Here is a 20,695-nt window from a genome sequence, read left to right on the forward strand (position 1 = left end):
TAGAGCATGTAGCGAGGGTCAAAATCATAAAGAGACATTTAATTTGCAAGGCAGAACCAGAAACTCATGTAATTTGTGCACACAACTTTTATTAACTAAACACTAACGCAAACTAGTCTAACAAACATACAATCACTCATACATGGGGAAACGTAAAGTGAGAGTTGGAAACCAGTGAGAAAAGTGAGAGAACCATCAGGAAACCAGAGAATGAAGCTATGAAAAGAGTCAGTTATCCACCTGAATAAAACCATCAGCGCCTTTTATAACAGGGTCTATAGCTTATACTAAACCTCTGTTTCGTTTAGTTAAATGTACGATACTTGCAATGCCTATGATCGTTGAACGAGTGTCTGGATGCAGTCTCGGATGAAAGTTCTGATGGTTTGAAGGTTTGGTGGTGTTGGAGTTCAAGATCTTCCGGGTTTGAAGGGTGATGAACTCCAAAATATGTTATTCTGGCTCGGTGGTAATTGGGAGTTTCTTCCCAGGTAGAAAGGGAAAAAAAAGCTAAGATAGAGATCTGCTGAGATCCGAGGATCCTTGGTTGAATGGAAAGTCAAGGCCGCAAGGCCTGGCACAAAAACTTAAGGGTCAAGAAGAGTTCTTGCTCACATCTAACAAAACCGCAGACTGCAGGGGCGTCACTGATGTGAGAGCTTTATCTGCTATAGAGATCACACCTCTGGGGTGTCAAATAGCCAATGGAGTCCTGAATTTTTGGAGGGAAAGTTTTACGACTCTTTGTCTCTGAACATGGTAATTTGCATAGGTAATTCGCTTGGGTTAATGCACAAACTACTAAAGATTCTTAGGACACTAATATGTTGCATAGGTATCAGCATGTAATGTTCACTCTCAATTAGATCATCCAAAGACGAATTGATAGATACTAAACATGGTACAGTTAAAGTGATATTAACTAGCGATCTATCGTAAGCATGCATAAAATACACAAAAAGATATACAAGAACAGTAATAATATACACAATGACCTGAAAATATGTGTTCATTCAAAGAAAGGTTTTTCTTTGAATTAATTAGATAAGAGTCCATTTTTATGGCATAATGTTTTCCTAAGGGGAAATGAAGTGAGTTGCTCTGCCCGCATTCCTTTGAGAAATAAAACAAGTGTTATCAGATGGGTTGCCATGGAACCAGAGGCCTGTTCAGCCTTTCTTAGGTGTTAGATGCATTTCGAGGGAAAATAGCCAATGGATAGTTGGCCCTTTGGTTAGGTGAGGGGACATACGGGATTATTTGTTAAATATAACAAATAGTTGTGTGTCTGATTTTGTCCAAATGCTTACAAAGGTCATTCCACAAATCATACTCAGGAGAAAATGGAGCCAGATTTAACTCTCAGACTTGCCATTGCAGCAAGCTCTCAGTCTGTATTAAGATATGGTGACCCATATTTTAGGTTTACGGAGGTTTTAAATTAGTATTTTGGCATTTACTGTGAAGGGTACGCTTACTAAGAGGGTTATATTGCATAACCAGAATTTTACACATGTCTTAGTGTGGTCTGGGAGCACTTGACTTATACCCAAGGTGGTCTGTGAGATAAGAAGTCTGTACATCTTCTTAGCCTTTACTGCTGCCCCTTACGTCTATGTACTGCATGTGACACAACAAGGATTGCAGGTATTCCAAAAGGGAAGAACTTGCTATCCAGAGACACTTGGCTCTTTGAATGAGACAATCTTTGATCCAGGCCAAGACTACTAGAGCTGATGTTGCTGTGGCAGGAAAGGCTGTGTGCCTTTATGATTGGGCTCAGTGAGGCAGTGTACTCAGAAGAGGAGGGGACCAAGCATTGAACCTAGGCTCCCTAGTCCTTCACTAATGTGAAACGGACACCTCTCCAGGAAAACTCAACAGGTCTGCCTGTGAGGCATTTACATGGAACCATTGAAGTGTAATTGTTGTCATGCCTGGAAAACTAGACAAGGAGGACCTGGTGAGTCTCTGTTTTGAAGACAGGTCTAGTGAAGACTTACTGGTTGTTATCGGGTAGGTTGTTATGTGAAAGAAAAGCAAAGAGGGAGGAGAGAGACTGGTCTATAGTTTTCAACTGCTGTAGGGTTGTTGGGGATACACAAGCCTGATAGAATGTAGTGATGTTACCAGTAATAAAGCATGTGTTGAAGATGTGTTGAAGCAATCTACTGTAGAACAGTGCTTCTCAAACCTGTCCTGGAGACCATTCACCACTTCCTTCATGTAACAAACCTGGTTCAAATCTTTAGCCGATTAGTAGTGATTGCAAGACAGAAATCCCAACATGTTGGGACTGAAAGACAGAGAAATTCCAAACTGTAATGTAGCGGGGATCCCCAGGACTGGATTGGGATGTACTGCTATAGATGATGAGGGAGGAAAAATGCCCAATCCTTCTCCTGGATGGGTCACTGTCCTGCCGAGTTTAGCTCTAATCTTAAATAAACACATCTGAAACAGCCAGTCCAGGTGTAACCCTTTCAGTTCTACTTGACTTGCCCCAACCAGGATTGGAACTGGCATTTCTGGCATGGTAGGTGGGTGTGCTAACAAGTACACAGTCTCTAGTGTTACTAGTGTGTCACCTGAGATCAGGGTGGCGAGGATTATCTCCAGCTGGCCTCCGTTACAAAGGAATATTAGAAACTTTAAGGCAGGTTGGAGTTAAACTCTGAAAATTGTTGGTCCTCCAGAAGCAGGTTATGAACACATATGGGCTCTTTAACACCAGTCCTGGAGGACCAACATCATGTAGACTTCATGTAGAGTTCCAACCCTAATTAAACACACCTGTCTATAATTTGCAAGTAAAAGATTAGCTTGTTGCCAGCTTGTTTAGAAGTGTTTGGATAGGGTTGGAACTACGGTTTGCAAAGAGTGTCCCAAAGCTTTACCAGGTAGTTCTGTTAGCTCTCATAGTGTTTCAGACACAAAAAACGTTCTATAACAGTTTTGTGGGAGCAGTAGTCACCTAGTCACCAAATATTCTACCATCATTTGCTAATGTTGTTGTTTCTTCAATGGAACCAAAATAAGATGCATGATTGTCCTTTTTGAAGTGGGTTTCATTTAAATAAAATGTTTCTCAGAAACCATCCTAAATGTGATCATACGATCATATCTCAAATATGCATATGTGTGATTCATAGAATAAATGTACGCACGTACACCTTTCAGGTGTGAAATCTATGAATCTTAAATTATCTTGAACTTGCGCGCAACTTAATGGTTTCAACTCGCTGCCTTGTAAATGACTCCTAATTAATGTCATTGTTAACATATAAAAGATCACCAGTCGTCGTCCAAATCCTTTAATTTAGAACAGCGAGCTGCAAGAACAGCTTACATTTTCAAAACCCTGCAGTACTCCGACATGAAAAGCATGTACAGTACATCTGCTCAGACCCTGATGTGACGCTAAGCACTTTTCCACATCAAAGGCATTTCGTACAAATATAAGCATTGGCGTGGATTTAAGCGTATGCACACTCTGATCAAATCTGAGCTTACACACACTTTATAAAAGAGGCCCAGTCTATTTGAAATGTCCGCAATGTTAAGGATATCTGAAACCATATGATATGATCACACTATACACCACTATATGGACTACATTCACAAGCAAATATTCCGGACTCTTCTCATTTGGGTGGCTGTTGATGATTGATTGATTGAGTTTATTTTACACAAAAAGTAATAATTCACTGTTACAACCTTCTTGTCAAGGATAATACAGTAACATAATACATAATTACAGTAACTTATTACCATTGTGGCCCTTGCTTTAAAAAGAGAAAAGAAAATCCTAGTCAAATCCGCTCACTCCCATAAAATAACAACCAGATCAACAATTACTTATATACATATACTGTCTCTTCACCCTATTCTGAAACCCTCACAATTTGTTAATATCTAATGGCAGCATACTCCATTCCTTTGCACCTGAATATTTAAACGACCTTTGACCATACTGTGTCCAGTATCTACATATATTAATATCCATAATGCTCTGTATGGTAAAATGACCATGTCTTACAATAACCTGAGAAAAATAAGAATTAAAATATACTGGAGGCCTATCATTAATGATTTTATGTACTATTTTTAATTTCTGTAATACTCATCTTCTTTCAATTGGTAACCAACCAAGCTGTTGAAAGTGTATATTATCCACATGACTAAAACAATGTAATCCTAAAACTAATCTTATCAATTTATTATGTGATTTTTGTAACTTTATCATCCAAGTTCTGGATAAATCGGTCATCCACGAACAACATGCATAATCAAAATGGCACTGAACTAAGCCTGTAGCAAGTACCATTAAACTATCTTTATCCAAAAAAAAAAAAAAACAGCATATCTAGCTATAAACTTAATTCTAGCATTCACTTTTACAAATACTTTCCTAGCCATACTAGCCCCACTTAAATTATTGTCCAGAACACATCCTAGATAATTGACCAATATTTTATTAGTTAGTTCATACCCATCAACTTTGATTACCAAATCATCCTCCTTACTCAATTTATATTTAGACCCAAAAATAATAGACTATGTTTTTCCTAAATGTAATAAAAGCTGAGAGAAAAGTGGATGCCTGCCTGTATATTAGATGTGTGCAGCTCTTAAAGGGACAGAACTAAACATGCTGCCGATTGTCATTAAAGGGATAGTTTACCCTAAAATTTAATTTGTCATTAATTACTCACATTGTCCCAAACCTGTATTGATTTCTTTCTTGTGCGGAGCACAATAAAGGATATATTAAAGAATGTGGGTAACTAAACAGTTGCTGGTCTCCACTGACTTTGATAGTAGGAAAAAAAATAAAAATACTTATTCACTGGGAACCAGCTACTGTTTGGTTACCCACATTCTTCAAAATAACATTTATGTTCAGCAGATAAACTCATTAAGGTTTAAAACAACTTGAAAGTGAGTAAATGATGGTATAAACATAAAACACTATGACAGAACTAACAGACAGGTGACAGAATTTACATTTTTGGGTGAACTATGCATTTAGTTAATAAAACAACAAAGTACAACAAGACAAAAATCACTCACTACTCTTGATTGAAAAACTTTAATACATTTGCTTTAATAAGAATTAAACTATATAGTGTTTAATTTTTAGATTTGTTCATTCAGTTTCTTGACTGCACCTGCTGAATACACCTACTGTACCTGAAAACAAAGCACTTATTTTTTTTGTTAGTTTTTTGTATATTATGTGTATTTGTAATGTGCATCCTTGTTCGTATTTTTGAATAACAAAGACAAGACAATGACAAAGATTTTAATCTTCACCCACTTTGGCCTAAATATCAACCATTATCTTTTAATATATTTTGTTACCTTAAAAGGCTTTGTCTTTATAACAGGCAAATTACTTTAACTGTAATGCTCAGACAACTTGCAAAATAGTCAAACCAACATGACAAAAATTGTGAATTGTGATAATAAAATAAAAAAAAAAAACAACATTATATGATATTTTTTTTCCATATTGCCCACCCCTACTTCAAGGTTGAGTTTAGTCAGGATCTCACTTTTAGATCAGTTATGAACGACACATTAACAAACATGAACTGATCTAAACTTTATGATGACTATAGTTACGTATTGATGAAACAATATTGGGATTTTAAATACACCTCTTCACAATTTTTAAATCTGGCTGATTATATAGACTAAATGTTTACACTGTTCTGAATTTTCATTTAAACCTGGTTAAACTACCCAACAGTTGCCCTATAGTAATGGATTACTGCTATTTGTATTTTATTTCAGTAACACTGATGCAAAGTTCTTTTAATACGGTTTCAATCAGGAAAATGCTAAATTGAAGAAAATTTAAAAAAAATATATAATTGAAAACAACAAAATCAAACAAAAAACCCAGACAATCTCAGATGTTATTTTTATTGCACGCACAATGAACAATACAGACACAAATTTGGGACTCAACTGACACCAACATCAATGCTTGAACATGATTATGCTTAGATCTTATTAAAGTAATATGTCAATTCAGTATCTCCTGCCATTAAACCCTGACAAAAGCACAATAGCATTATACTTTGACAACAAATAACAAAAGGGAGAAGAAACAAAATCACCCATAATGGTCTTGTATCGATGGTCATTGTATACAGTAGGACAAAAATATATCTTGCATTGTGGATCAAGCTTTGTGCATTTGCAAAAAGTAAAAATAAGTAACAAAAGACATGGGCCTCATTATTCATATCTTGCTTTGTGCATCCATGATGATGACAATGCTTACTAGATCTTTTAATAGCAATGATTCCTCTAGCAATTGTTCAATCATGAAGAGTTGGTTAGCATATTGAGTTCGAGATAATTGCATATTCCCGTGTTTTCTGAAAAAAAAAGGTACATTGATACTTGAAATTAATTAGAAATCAAGTTGTCAATGACTAGACAAAGCAAGGTGATGGCAATATATACTGGTATAAACTTATTTTATTTATATGCATTTTATGACATATTAAGTGAGAGGCATTACAAGAAAGAGTACAATTCCTAACACAAGCCAAAAATACGTTATTAATCTCTGGGAAACAAAACAAGTAGAACATTGTCAGAAAGAGGTGAATAAAAGGTGCTTGTTACATTACTTCCATTTCCATTGTCCTTACTCTTGCATTTCAACAGAATTTGTATGATTAAAGTTATGTATTTATTTTACTTTAAAGTTAACGCTAGATGAATTTGACTATTTCTGCCCGCTGAGTACAGGCATATATTAAAGTGGTCTTTAAAAGTCCTAATATGGACAGGCAACTCAATGGAAATTATTTTCCTTATCTAATGGCATGACAGACAGTGCACATAGTATCTCTGGATATCTTGTGCGGAGAGAGTGCATTTGTTATAAGGCCAATGCAGGCTGTCTGCATGTGTTGGTAATGTCCAAATGCTTTTTTAAAACTTAGTAAGGCCAGAAACATACTTTTCACAACTGCACAGATGCAAATTCATGGCCAGCGCACCACCAACTTGTGATATTTCACATGCAGTCTTGTGATGTTTGGCAATAACAAACCTCAGTGCTCAAGACGGTGACATTAGTTACCTTCAAATGTATGTGCCATTTAACTTAAGTTCTAACATAATACGCTGTTATGACATTGACAGTGACAGTAGTCGAGTACCTAATTAAGAAAACTGACATGAAAGACGTTTGCATTAAAATCCACTACATTATCCTCTGCAAGCTAAAGAATGCAATGCACACTTGTGTTGTTATGAACAGTGAGCAAGGAAAAGCAAACGCACACATGTAGAGGTAATACATAGTTAACAGTCTATGTTTAAGTGAGTGTGCGGTTGTTCCCTCTTCATTGTGATCATAGGTTTCAGTTCTAAACTATTTGTGATTATTTTTATAGCCATAATCTGCTCCAGAACACATTTGAACCTACAGGCCCATATCATAACCAGAATTTTAAGACACAGATTTCAACGCTATCTAAAGCTTTCAAGCAGGAGAGTTAAGATCCATCTCTTTTATACAAGGACACTTCAATGCAAAACATAATATCATATATGATTTTAATATAGTCTGATTTAATTGCTGAGTCATTTCCCTGCTTCAATCGAACTATTGCAGTTATTCTGATTATAGGCTAGTAAATATCTCCTGAATTTAACATTCCTTTGGTTCCTGCAACAGAGTAATGCTATCACAAACTGGAGTACACTATAAACCAATTCACAGTAAATAATTAACAAAAACAGACAATTTAATTGAGATCATTTAATTATCATCTCATCTGTTGTAGTAACAATTACTTAACATTGTTTCAAGCTTATTGTTCTTTAGTGTAACTGTATCTCAATATATGGCAGATTCATACGGTTACATAAATCAGAAGGTTCTTTAGTGACACATGTTTCAGGTATGAAGGGGCACTTTAATAGTAAGGGCATTATGGGAACTCATTACAACAATTACACATGAACATGACACTCACAGAAGTGTTTGGAGTCAACACGTTTCACATTTTCCACAGCAATCCTTCCCATTCAAGGAATATTCTGTGTTCAGTATAAGTTAAGCTCAATCGACAACACTTGTGGCATTATGTTTATTACCACCAAAAACAGCCATCATTACTTTAATGCAAACATCTGTGTTAAAGTGAGGCATTTAGACAATGGAGGTGGATGGGGCCCAATCTGCAAACGTTAAAACTGACAGTTTAAAAAGAAAGCATTAGTGCTAACAAGATGATGATTAGGGTTAACAAGAATGTAGTGTTAAAAAAAAAATAAAAAAATCTAATAGAAATGTGTAGAATCTATCTCAAGGTTTGGATCCAGGCCAATTGAGTATATTTTAACTGATCTGTATCTGATATGCTAAGCCCTGATCTTTATTTTACGTCAGCTGCCATGCTGGTGTCGTGCAGTAAGTGGTAGTATGCACCTTCCAGAAGCATTGCCAACTGACATTAAAAGGAAAAGAAAATGCTCAAATGTGTGCGAGGTGCAAGAACCAATGAGGTCTGTTCTAGCACCTCACGCACATATTCGAGCTTCCATGTTTAACATATTTGATGTGCACTTTAGTAACAAATCATTCGAAAGTCATTTATTTACCATTTACTTCTATCTGTAGTCTCTGAAAAACTATATGAAAAAGCTTCTGTCCCTGAAAAACTCCCTGTGCATACTTGTATAAATTGGATTGATTTTAATTCATTACTTCACTTCATAACTAGGCTATAATGTGCATGAAGTGTGCATCGAGCATGAGGAAAATACAAGTATCGGATCGGGACTCAATATTAGATACTCAATATTCAATGCCTCAGATTGGATCGGACTTTCCTACTTTCTAACCTTTTATCTGTCTAAAGTTATTTCCAATGTTATTTTGTTGACATGAAAACAAAATGCCTAAATTGACTGTAAAAACACAGATGAAAGAATAACACATTTTAACATGAATGTTACGTGCTTTTACATTCTCTTAAATTACCTTAATGGCTCTTAATTGAACAAAAAAATGGCCCCATTTACATAAGTGCCCCACCATAACCTTTATTTATTTATTAGTTGTTTTGTAACTATCAACATTATGCCACAAATGCGGTTGATTGAGCCTTACTTGTACTGAAACAGGAATATACCTTTAATATAATTTATATAGCAACTACAAAAAAAGATCTTAATGCCTGTACAGCAGCACAGAAAACCCATAAATATCATATGAGAACAGACTTGCACACATAAAGAACAACATTGTCAGTTATTGCCATCAGTTGTGCTATATTTTGAAATCCATTTGCCCAAAGCATCCATAATAATACCCATAAGCCATCATCAAGTTGCTCCATGGCAGTGGTTAATGATTGCGGCTTAGCTGCCTGATCCCGGCCACTGCAAGCCACAGGTCAGAAATCACTGAGAAGCAAACGCATTTGTAATGAAGCCATTGAATTAAAGTGACTAGTCTTATAAATTGTCCACACAGAAGTCTTAACATGTAGAGGAGCGTCTCCTTTGCAAGTAAGTGTAGACCTTCACACAGTGGTCCCAGCAATCTAAGACAAGCAGTTGTCCCTTTTGGGTAACAGCTACCCCTACAGGGCAGGTTAGGCCCTCCTGAATGAGAATATTATAGCCGCCTTCTTTAGGAAACTGCAATATCTCCTTACGGCCGCTGTCTGTCACGATTAGGTCCCCGTTGGAGTCGACACACATGCCAGTAATGCATCGAAAGTCCTCTGTCTCTGAAAAGAAGTGACTGAGTTGCTTTCCCAGCTGGCCATCCATGCCCACCGAGCCGATTGAGAAACCCCCCTCAAGGTGGTGTTCATTGTGTCTATTCTCGATGTTTAGCCCCAAGCCCTGTGTGAAGTAGACTGTACCTGAGGAGTCACAAGTTACAAATTTGGGCCTGAGAGCCGAACATAAGCGGTTGTAATTCACAACCCCTACGTTACGATCCACGGCCAGGCACCACAGCTTTCCCCCCTCGACATCTGACACGACAAACTGGCCCGAAGGCATGGCCGCGATTCCCCACGGCTTGATGAGCTGGTTCTTGTGACAAGCAATGCAGTGGCCATCGGTGGTGTAAACCTTCACAGAGTTGTCATAGTTATCGGTGACACCGATGAGGCCCTGAGCAGTGACTGCAATGGAGAGTGGGATGAGGTTGGGCAGGTCAGCACCTAGGAAGCTCAAGACAATGTTGTCGATGCTGCTCGGGTTGCGCCGTATCTCCCTTTGGAAGCCCTTGCGGTTGAAGATCTGGATGCGGTAGTTCCCTCGGTCGGCCACGAGCACCTCGCCCTGCAGAGTGACACAAATGCTTACCGGCAAGTTGAACATGCCCGGCAGATTGCCCTTGCAGCCCATCTTTTTCACAAACTGACAGAGTTGCCCACCAGAAGCTCCTGGAGAAGGTCCACCTCCGTCGACAGACTTGGATTTGAAGCTGCCGGGAGAAGCGCAAACGGCCTCTTCGACTGCCGTTTCCATGTCAATATCACGGTAAATGTCCAAAGGGGTGGCATCAGAAGTGGCAAAATCGAGTCTGTCTTCTTCCTCGGCATTGACAGTACAGGGTTTTGTGGTCAGCTGCCCAACGTCCAAGGATTTCGAGCACTCTGTTTTAACAAATTCAGGGTCTTGTAGTTTCAGAATGACAGGTAGATTGGTGTTTAAGTCCAACTCTTCTTCTTCATTGTTGCTCCGTTCCTCCAGTAGAGCAATATCTGTCTGCTTGATCCTCATGGTTAGATAGTCACATCTAGACACCACCTGCACTTCAGCGATATTGAGCAGGTACGTTTGCTCCTCCAGAATCTGGGCATTGAGTTTCTCTATTTCGGCCAAGGAGGTGGCGAAGGCACGGCGCGAACGGCCAAGTTCCTCCTGGAGCTGCAACTCAGCCTTGGCGTATTCCTGCTGCACAGCCTTGTACTTCAGTCTGAGTGATTTTGTCACATTGTCAATAGCTGCCTTCTTCTTCTGAATGTTTCCCATTGCCTCCCGCAAGATAGAAAGCTTCCCGGTGATGTCTTTCCGGCACTGTTCAGCAGCCATACGAATGGCCTGTACGACGTGACCCTGATGCTGGTGACCCTCATTTTTACAAATATCACACAACACAATGCTGCAGTCACTGCAGTACTGCCGGGGCAGGCGGTTTTTACAAGATTTGCACATGAGACCCATGGTTGAGCCACATGAACTTGCACAGTCGATGATCTTCAACACGGTGAGATTGTCAGCCAGCTGGGAAATACTGCTCATACGAGACACCTTGCTGCAGAAGGGGCAGCGCACGCCATTTATCGTACTGGCGAGGAGCTTCTCAAGGCACTGGCGACACACGGAGTGACCACACTGCAGCAGTTTGGGTCGAAGCTGATCCTGGTTGTAGGTCTCCAGACAAATGGGACATTCCAGCACCTCCCGAACCAAATCTGGATCTAAAAACGTTGGTGTGGCCATGGTGCCTACAGGGGAGGAGAAAAGTCATGTCTGTGTATTACATTAAGTTATAAAACTACAAAAAATAACAAAACAAAAAAAGCTGAAACGGCACATTTGCTATTGGCCGAAATTGTGAAAAGGCCTATTTAGCAGTTTGCATATAATGTGCATCAAAAATGCTAACAGCACTTGGTCCATTTTAATCTGCCCACTCGCATATATTGAAACATTTTTGTGGACAGAGGTTAAACGCATTTCACCTGATTTGTGGTGATATGCAGATTTAACGGAGATGCAAGGTGGAATTGAAGAAATTAAGACATGTTCGTAATATAAAATATTATACATATAAAAAGAAGAAGAAAAAAATGATACTACAAAAACAAAACATTGGGTCCACTGTACTATTTCCAGGTACAATGTGGACATTAAGAGATCAAGTGATCACTTGCTAGTTTCAAGTTCTTGTTAAACATGCAAGCTGTTGTTTCTTTAATTTTTTTATGCAAATTGAGATGTTACATGTTTTACATATCTCAGTTCAAATCACAAAATTTAACAAAGGACAATATAATGTTTTTTCCCCATCATCATCATATCAGTATTTTAATGACCAATACCTACAATAGTATGCAGATATCTGCATAATGCTTATATATATATATATATATATATATATATATATATATATGTGTGTGTGTGTGTGTGCTTGAATTCAATAATGCCAAATAAAATGTATGCACTCAAATTATAAATAATATTGCTCTTACACAACATTAAAGCAAAATTACAAAATAAGTTAATTACTCATGGTTTATTGTACAGCCCAGAAAAGAAAACCATGGGAAAATATCACGTCATTGTAAAATCAGTCTGATGGCATGCATTCATGCTGATCCTGTATTTAGTGGCTGTCCTACCACACCTACTGATGCGTTTTCACCTCATGATCACACACACACACACACACACACAATACTATGACTTAAAACTATTTAAAAAACAGCAGCAACAGCCTGTATTGTATTTGTTTTGGTAGCCATCGTGTTTTTGGATCACGCATTGGAATTGCTTGTACCAGTTAAATGCGTTTATTATTTATAGCCCCACTAATGCAGCTCATTATATACAGTCTGGTTGTATGTTGTTATATATCTAATCAGCTGAGTTACAGGCCCAGAACTTCAGAACACTGTGATCTGAGCCACGGCATTCTTATCTAATGCATGCACGGCATCCAAAATGAAAGCACGGTCATAAGTGCATGCTTAAGAACATTCATGCATGTCTCCTTATACTGGTTGTTACATGATTTCCTACCTTCAGTTCAACAGTAGCTTTTCCTTGCTGTGACGAGGCGCGCGAGACTGCGGAGGTGACGTCGTAACGGCGGATGATTCGTTGTGTGAATCCCGCCCCCGGTGAGATTTAGTTGGCTGCGAAGGAAGCGGCCACGTTCCGTGTCTGTTCACTGATGTGCGCTGGAACGAATCACGACGAGCGGCCGCTGTTGTCATGCGTGATGTGCAAAGCTTTTTCAGTGGCACGTGTTTAGACAACTCAGACTGCTGCTGCTGCTGCTGGAAACACATGGGTGGATCCGAAACACACGAGAACCCCCGAGAATAAAGCGGCGCTGCGCAGAATGATCAGTGTATGACAACAAAGTATCGCGAGAGGGATTCGAACGCTTAAGGATCCGTCCCCTCTCTTGCCGCTCTCGCGGTACTTCAAGTCGAACGCACCTTTAAAGAATGTAACGACCGAAATGTTAAATTGAAACATGATCAGAAAAAAATATTAATTGTTGATATAAATAAACTGGGACTGAGAGTTTAAATAAAACATATATTATATTATAGTATATTATAGCAAGAAATTGTCAGAGAATGACAATGATTTTATGAAAGACTTAATATGAAAAATAGAAAACATATTTAGATGTCATAAAATGTTTGAATTATGCTTTATTAAAATGTCCAATAGATACATGAAAGAAGGGAAATTAATGTATAATCATGTTCACTATTCACTATTTCAATATAGAATGTAACTGCAGTATAATAATTTACCGCTAGATGGCAGGAGATCTCTGTCTGAAATGATCCCCGTTAAACTTTAGTAATATTAAATAGTACTGCAACACTAAAGAGTGATGACTATATTATTATTTACACAAAGTTGATGATATTTCGAATGGTAACATATGATATGCAGCTTAGCAAGTTAATATGGTGCTGTCATTTCAAAACAAAAGGACAGAATGGGAGGAAACCTAAGTAATTAAACTGCGTTTGCAGAAGTGTCTGAATATTAGAACAGTCTAGTAGTAAATTGTGCATTTTATAGCCAGATATAACAGATATAATATATATAAGATATAAATATTCAAATTATACTGATATAATTTGAATCATAATTTATCAATCAAAATAATTAGACTACTTTTCATCTGTAGTATCAGTTTATATAAATATCACTTAAGACATCTCTTAACTAGCGAAATAGCCTATATTCTTTAGCATTTCTCCATACTACATAAAGAGAGTACACACCGGTTGCCAGATAATTTACACATAATTTGTAAATCCCATTCATTTACTATATTGGGAAATAATAATTACTGTTAACAAAATAACTTTCCAATATGGGCCTACATGAGCTCTGATTTGGCCCTATTAAGAGATAATATAGCATCTGATCTATAGAGGCCAATCAAATGAAGAGGTAAACTACCCATCCATCCACCAGATGGTGTATATGAAAACTGAAACAGTGGAAAAAGACCATCCACTTTGAAAATGAAGAACTGAGAATTATGTATTACCTCTCAAACCTACTTGTTAGTAAGTACTAAATAAACTCCATTGTGTGAATTAATGTCACTTACAATTAAGGGGTTGCAAACTTTTTTTTTTTTTTTTTGCTGAGTCAGTGCATTGTTCGTGGCCAAAATGAACATCATTTGACTTAAAAAAAGTGCAATTTCACTATTAAAAAAGGCTACAAAAAATATGAACAAAATAAATACAATTGTAGGCTACATAAATTGAATAAAAGGTAAATGAATACATTGATAAGTAAATACTTAATATTTAATAATCATAACTTTGATATTTTGCAATAAACCTAAAAGGTGTTATTACCATAATCAGTGAATAGCCTATGCTATGTAAACGTTTGATTGCACCTTACACTGTAGGCCCATGCATCATAGGATATGATAAGAATAAGAATTTAAGAATTGATTTGCCCGGTCTTGTCTTTTTCGAGAAGAAACAGCAGATGGCATAGGTTAAAAAAACCAAAAAAAAAAAACAATGGTTAAAACTCACACCAGCATAGAGGGTGAACACAGATGACGAGAATTTGTACAGCCAGATGTTTTCCCTTTGCCTGCTGGAGAAACATTTCGAACGGCGCTGCTTCATCTCAAAATGATTAAGTGCGCTGCAGGAAATAATCGTTTAAAAAGCATACTGTAGGCTGGTACCAATTACTCTAGCCGTGTCATATTCTCTTTCGCCGTGTCCTCTATGTGTGGTGAGAACAGCGCAAACACCAACGGGCTCTGGTTGGCACCTCCCCGTGTTGTTGCAGACACAACGGCCTCGGACTGTTTCAAAGTGTTTGCCTGTCATGCTAAAATCCAGCATAATGACTCATGCGATCGCGAGACACAGTGGACGGGAATGTTCATGGAAATCGGCTTTGGAGTGCAGAGAAACAGCCGTTATTGTTCAGAGTCGCACATCTGTTTAGCCATCACACGGACATCTCAGCACTCAATTAATATCCTTCCTCACATAATCGCATTGTTTCGTGTCTGCCAAGGGTTCTGTGCACGAACACTGCAAACCAACACGAAAACCAACCTCTGTGTGTTCATTGCAGACACAATTCATCACCTTCTGAAACTATTTCCTTCATGATAACTGACATGTGCAACCACACGAACCCTTGTGAAAAAGTATGTGCTCTTTAAAGAGTAGCTACTTACTGAGATAATATGCTACTTTAAAACAATATAGTTAATTACAAACTGAATGTAATGTTTTCAGACACAATTAAAAGTTGTTATAGTTTACTTTATATTGAAATGCAATTAGGCCTAACTGAACTTTGCCATTTCTGAAGTTGCAATTTGGTACATGTAAAATATTTTAATTAGTTAAAATTATAATTAAGTACACATGTGCTCTAGTATGTTAGTCAACACATCAAAGATTATTTAACGACAAAAGATTATTAAAACACAATTATTTAAAATATACTAGTAAAACTTTTAATTATTAAAAAGTGAACTTTATAAAAGTGTACTTAAGTGTGTTATGAAACAGTCGTGAACGTATCTTACTTTAGTATACTTTTAAAATGTGAAGCAGGCCCACATTACAAGTGCTCATTCAATATAAGTGCACTTCTCGTGGGTATTGTTAGGAGTCTGTTTGGTTTTGTCCTAGTTTTCATTGTGTTTTCAGTTTGCCTGTTCCCCTGTGACCTAGTTTTCCTTAGTTTCCTGATTGTCATTCTGTTCACCTGTGTCTGATTAACTCATAGTTCTCTCGTAGTCTTTGTCCATTCTCCGTTGTGTTTCCCGTCGCCATTCTGTCTGTGTTTGAAGTTTGTTAATCACCGTCCCGTATACGGGACACCTAACTTTACTTCAATATATTACCATTAAATCCTAATCTAATCATGACAAACTATATATCCTTGTAAATGTCCAAGATTCCAAGTTTGTTATAAAAAATTATGTAGGAGCAGTAATAGATTAATTTATGACAAGAGCGCACCTCAAAACATATACACCATAATAGGAGCTCTGACCTTTGACACAAAAATTCTATTCGTTTCCTTTTTTTCCTATCATGTTTTAGTAATCATCAAATATTATATATCATTTGAAAGCTTAAAATCTCAAAATTCATCCTGTGAAAACCGTTTTGAAATCGGATATTGCGTCACCATAGAAATGGTACTTTAAAATCTTTTAGCGGGCTCCTCCCCCTTAGTGGGAGGTGTCATATTCTAAATGTATTACGGTCTTATAGAATCAAAACTTTTTATAATCTTGACAAAATACATATCATCGGAAAGGTCTGAGTCTCAAGATTCCATATTTGGTGGTTTTTTTGTGATAGGTGTAAGAATGAGAGAGAAATTGATCCATTTGTTACAGAAAAGTGCATAAAAAAAACTTCAATGGGGTTTGAATGGCACCCGGTGGCTGTTTGTGGTATAACGCCTAAACAAAATTGCATAGTAACCTCAATTTGTTTTTATACCAACTTCAAATTTGGAACACAACATATTTAGACAGATGGCTTTAATTTTATGCCAAATTTGGATTAAAATATATTTTGTAAAATATTTATTTTATATAATATATAATAATAATAGTATTGTACATGTTATTTACAGTAAATTTAAACTTTTATAACTTTTTTTACTTTCGTTTTTTGAAGTTATTTCACTTCTGCAATAATCTGCTGATTGTCTTCTTTAAAAGGAGACCGATCTTAGGTCTGTATTCAAAAGCATTCATGAATTATTACAATTTAACTTTAAATAGTGCACTTTCAAAAAGTTTTCAAAAAAAAAGGGGGGGGGGGGGGGGGGGGGTGACAGTTAAGGGGTTAAACAAAGAGCGTTTTGAACTGCATCTCCTTCTGCCTTCCTACGACACACCGTGACCTGCATAGATAATGGTATCATTAAAATTAATATTTATAAAATAATGAAATAAGGATTAATGATGTTATGCTTATTTTATTGTGTACAGCTCTAGCCTCTATTTGTTTATGCAAAAATGTGATAACAAAAAAAAAAAATTCTAATGCAAAATTACAAATTTTCAAATCAGTCATTAAAATATTTAAAAAAATACTGGCCAAAATAATTTGCACAAATAACATGCAGAAAGCAATTATGTTGTTATGATATCACTAAGACAAAAAAAAAAAGAAAAATGTTTTTGGGTATTAGGTAAAAAAGTATTAGATAATTTGACCATTTTATGACATGGTCAGGTTAGTTCAGGACAGGCTGTCACTATATTTCAGTAGAAATTACATTAAGAATTTTTTGTTTAACAGTGCTTTAACTATATTTCAAAGACAACAGAGGTAATCATGAAATTGGTTATACAGATGTACTTAAGTCTACTTAAGTTTATTCTGTATAAGTACCTTTTTTTGTTTGCTAAAGTATATGTTTTCACATCCATCCAACGTGTAAGGAAACTATCAATAGTTTTAGAAGCAAAAAGTCAAACTTTTGTTAAAATTGGTATAAAAGTCTTTCAAAACTGTTTGAAACCAACATGAATAGAAGATAGCATTTCCAAGAACTAAATGTTTCGTATTCATCATCTCTCTTAATCACAATTTTCACACCCTTTTCATAAATGTATAAAAGTAACCCTCCTGCTTCAGTTCCTGTGTTGATAGGCTCATTCCTATTAATAACTTTGCTTAGTTCTGATCCAGAACCGGGCATGATGTGAGTCACAGATCTCTGTTATAAGACATAGTGTTCCAGTGATGTCATTCTGTCTCTCACCTTCACAGAAGTCACAGACCAGGGTGGCCGGAGGGACTTAAAAGCAGTGCCGTTCATCAGCTACCTGTCAGGCCTGCTGAAGACGCAGCTGCTGTCTGATGACCTGGTGGCCGGTGTGGAGATCCGGTGCCAGGAGAAAGGCAGCTGCCCAGCCGCCTGTCACCTGTGCAGACAAGCAGGCCGTGAGACGCCCAGCCCGACTCCAGTCCTCTTGGAAGTCAGCCGCATTGTGCCCCTGTACAGCCTGGTGCAGGATAACGTTACTAAAGAGGTAAATGAGGGATGCATTTGATCAAGTCTTTGACTCTTTTATAGAAAGGTTCACACAAGAATCAAAAAGGGTTTTCCAGTCAGTTAGTTTTGAATTCTAAAGTCTCTTATGAAAAACTTATAGAGTAAAAACAGTAATATTTTAAAATATTTGTATAATTTAAAAGGATAGTGTTATATTTTTGTATATGGTAAAATGCAATTTATTCCTGTGATCAAAGCTGAATTTTCCACATCATTACTTCTAATTCTAATATGCTGATTTTCTGCTAAGGAAACAACTGGAACTCTTTTGTAACCTTATAAATGTCTTTATTGTCATGTCACTATTGATCAATAATTGTGTCCTTGCTAACTAAAAGTATAAACCCCACACTTTTGAGCAGTAGTGTATGCAACTATAAACCCATAAACCAATGCACTGATCTGATGAATATATGGAAACATTATAATTATCTAGGAATTTGAAGAAGAAAAGTAAAAGAAAAGCATGAAATATATTACAGGAAATGTCTAGCTGCACCGAGCTGTACTTTTTAGGTCTTGAAAATTCTCTCAAGAATTGCATACAGTGGGTTAAAAAAAAAAAAAAGTATGGGGACCAATTCTCACTATAAACTAAATATTAATTAAGTCTTTTGTCTCAATAAAATCCTAATTTGCTGCTTATTATTAGCTAGTAAGGTAGTTGTTAAGTTTAGGTATTGGGTTTAAGGATTAAGGGATCTAAATGGTACTAATATGCACTGATATGTGCTTTATAAGTACTAAAATGCCAGTAATACACATGTTAATAAGCAACTTGTTAATAGTGAGAATTGATCCCTAAACTAAAGTGTTACCAAAAAGGTCTCTTTGCTGAAACTATGGTGCTGCAAAGAACCATTAAAGAACCTTTTAATAGTATTGATAAGGTGTGTGTTCCATGTGCTTTGAGAAGTTACAGTACTTCTTATGCTCAATTGGCAATATTGCCATATATATATATTTCAACTTATGTATATGATCTTGAATCAACATGACATTTGAGCCTTAAATTCATTTGAATTAGAACTGAATTATGTATAAAAAGGTTTGTTCAGCTCACATGTGGAAGGTGTAAACATGAATTCCACAGATTTTGTTTCTTGTTGGATGTTGGCAGTGGATTCAGTCTCCTTTCGGGTAAATAAGTGACATATTCTGCTGCTCCAGAAGCGCCAGTAGATGGCAGGAGTGATTTTCATTATGATAAAGCAGGGTTTGTCTGTCTGATGTTACGAACTGGGATAACTCAACTTAGAGAAAATGCAACATGAACAATTCTATACTAATATCGTAATAGAAGAATAATAAAAATGTTAACAATCTTTAAACCACCGTTTCTTGGTTGAACTGTGTGAACATAAAATATCCTCTGTCCTTAAATGAGGAAATTGCATTAGTAGCTGCTGCACCTTCTGAGTCACCGGCATAATGAAGATATTCAATTTTGTTTTGGAGCAGATTTACGAGAGCTTTCTTTTCTGCATCATCCCTCGTACTGTTGACGTCTAGAAAGGCAAGATGCCATTAACCAGTGTCTGTTGTTCAGCAGCATCAAGAGACTTGAGAGTGACTCACTTACCAAATGGCCTGCTTTGGCCCAGTGCATACCTGACGGAGAAGCGCTCTGGGGATCGAACCTGCTCCATAACACTGATTCCCACAGCTGGCAGCTAAGCTACATACATGTGTGTGTGTAGATCTCGCTAATAACAGGAGCGTCAACAATGACGAAAGAATCTCAATCGATAGCAGACGGTCCCTAGCGGGGATCTGTCGATTGGTAAACAAACAGGAGAGAAAAACGCAGGCGAGTCGACTAAAGGGCTCAGGCTAAAGCGTATGGCATCCTCAGAAGATACTGTGAGATTATGAGGATGATATTGATGTCATCGACTCTGGGGACTTGCGGTCGCAGGAGGCTTGCGGTCGCAGCCTCCTGTCAATTAGTGTAACAGACACAAAAGCCTACAGAGACAATACTGGCATCTTCACCTGAACCCAAAGCGATGCCTCTTCCAACAGAGATGAGAGCGCTTCATGATTAGGACATGATGGAGAAGAAGTTGATGAGCCGGACTAGCTTTGGTCCATTGAGAACCGAACATTTGACTTTCCTGAGTAATCCGTCCTTTTGTTTTCTCACTAGTTTTATAAAGCAAGTTTTAACCTCAGCTTTAAGATAATACAACTTGCTTTTGATGAAACCATCACAACTTTACATCAGTCAGTTTGCATGGGGAAAATAACATGGATGGAGTTTATGAGTTTTGAGAATATATTTTAACCTTAAGTTTTTTCCATACCCAACTGATTTTGATGCAGCCGTCAGAAGGTTTAAGGAATTAAG

The 20,695-nt window shown here is 37.2% G+C and overlaps 2 protein-coding genes across 2 annotated transcripts in view; one reads left to right on the forward strand and one right to left on the reverse strand.

Moving 5' to 3' along the window:
• Positions 1–20,695, forward strand: part of LOC306869424 (astrotactin-2-like) — a gene marked incomplete at both ends in the record, with an annotated part of 458,741 nt that overhangs the window by 352,508 nt on the left and 85,538 nt on the right. The window contains one exon of the mRNA XM_079416194.1: positions 18,060–18,322. Coding sequence (XP_079272320.1) covers positions 18,060–18,322 — 263 coding nt within the window. The remainder of the gene's footprint in view (positions 1–18,059; positions 18,323–20,695) is intronic.
• On the reverse strand, positions 5,917–13,098 carry LOC306870064 (E3 ubiquitin-protein ligase TRIM32-like). Its single transcript, XM_079417106.1, has 2 exons — positions 12,808–13,098; positions 5,917–11,510 (listed from the first exon to the last, which is right to left on the reverse strand). Exon 2 carries the CDS (start codon positions 11,503–11,505, stop codon positions 9,520–9,522), a length of 1,986 nt encoding a protein of 661 aa, XP_079273232.1. The 5' UTR covers positions 11,506–11,510; positions 12,808–13,098; the 3' UTR covers positions 5,917–9,519.

This window comes from Barbus barbus, assembly GCF_936440315.1.
Source record: "Barbus barbus genome assembly, chromosome: 5".
NCBI classification, from domain to species: Eukaryota; Metazoa; Chordata; class Actinopteri; order Cypriniformes; family Cyprinidae; genus Barbus; species Barbus barbus.

Bases quoted from the DNA above. Each gene is read 5' to 3' on its own strand.
- LOC306870064 (XM_079417106.1), bottom strand. From the start codon at position 11,505: ATGGCCACACCAACGTTTTTAGATCCAGATTTGGTTCGGGAGGTGCTG.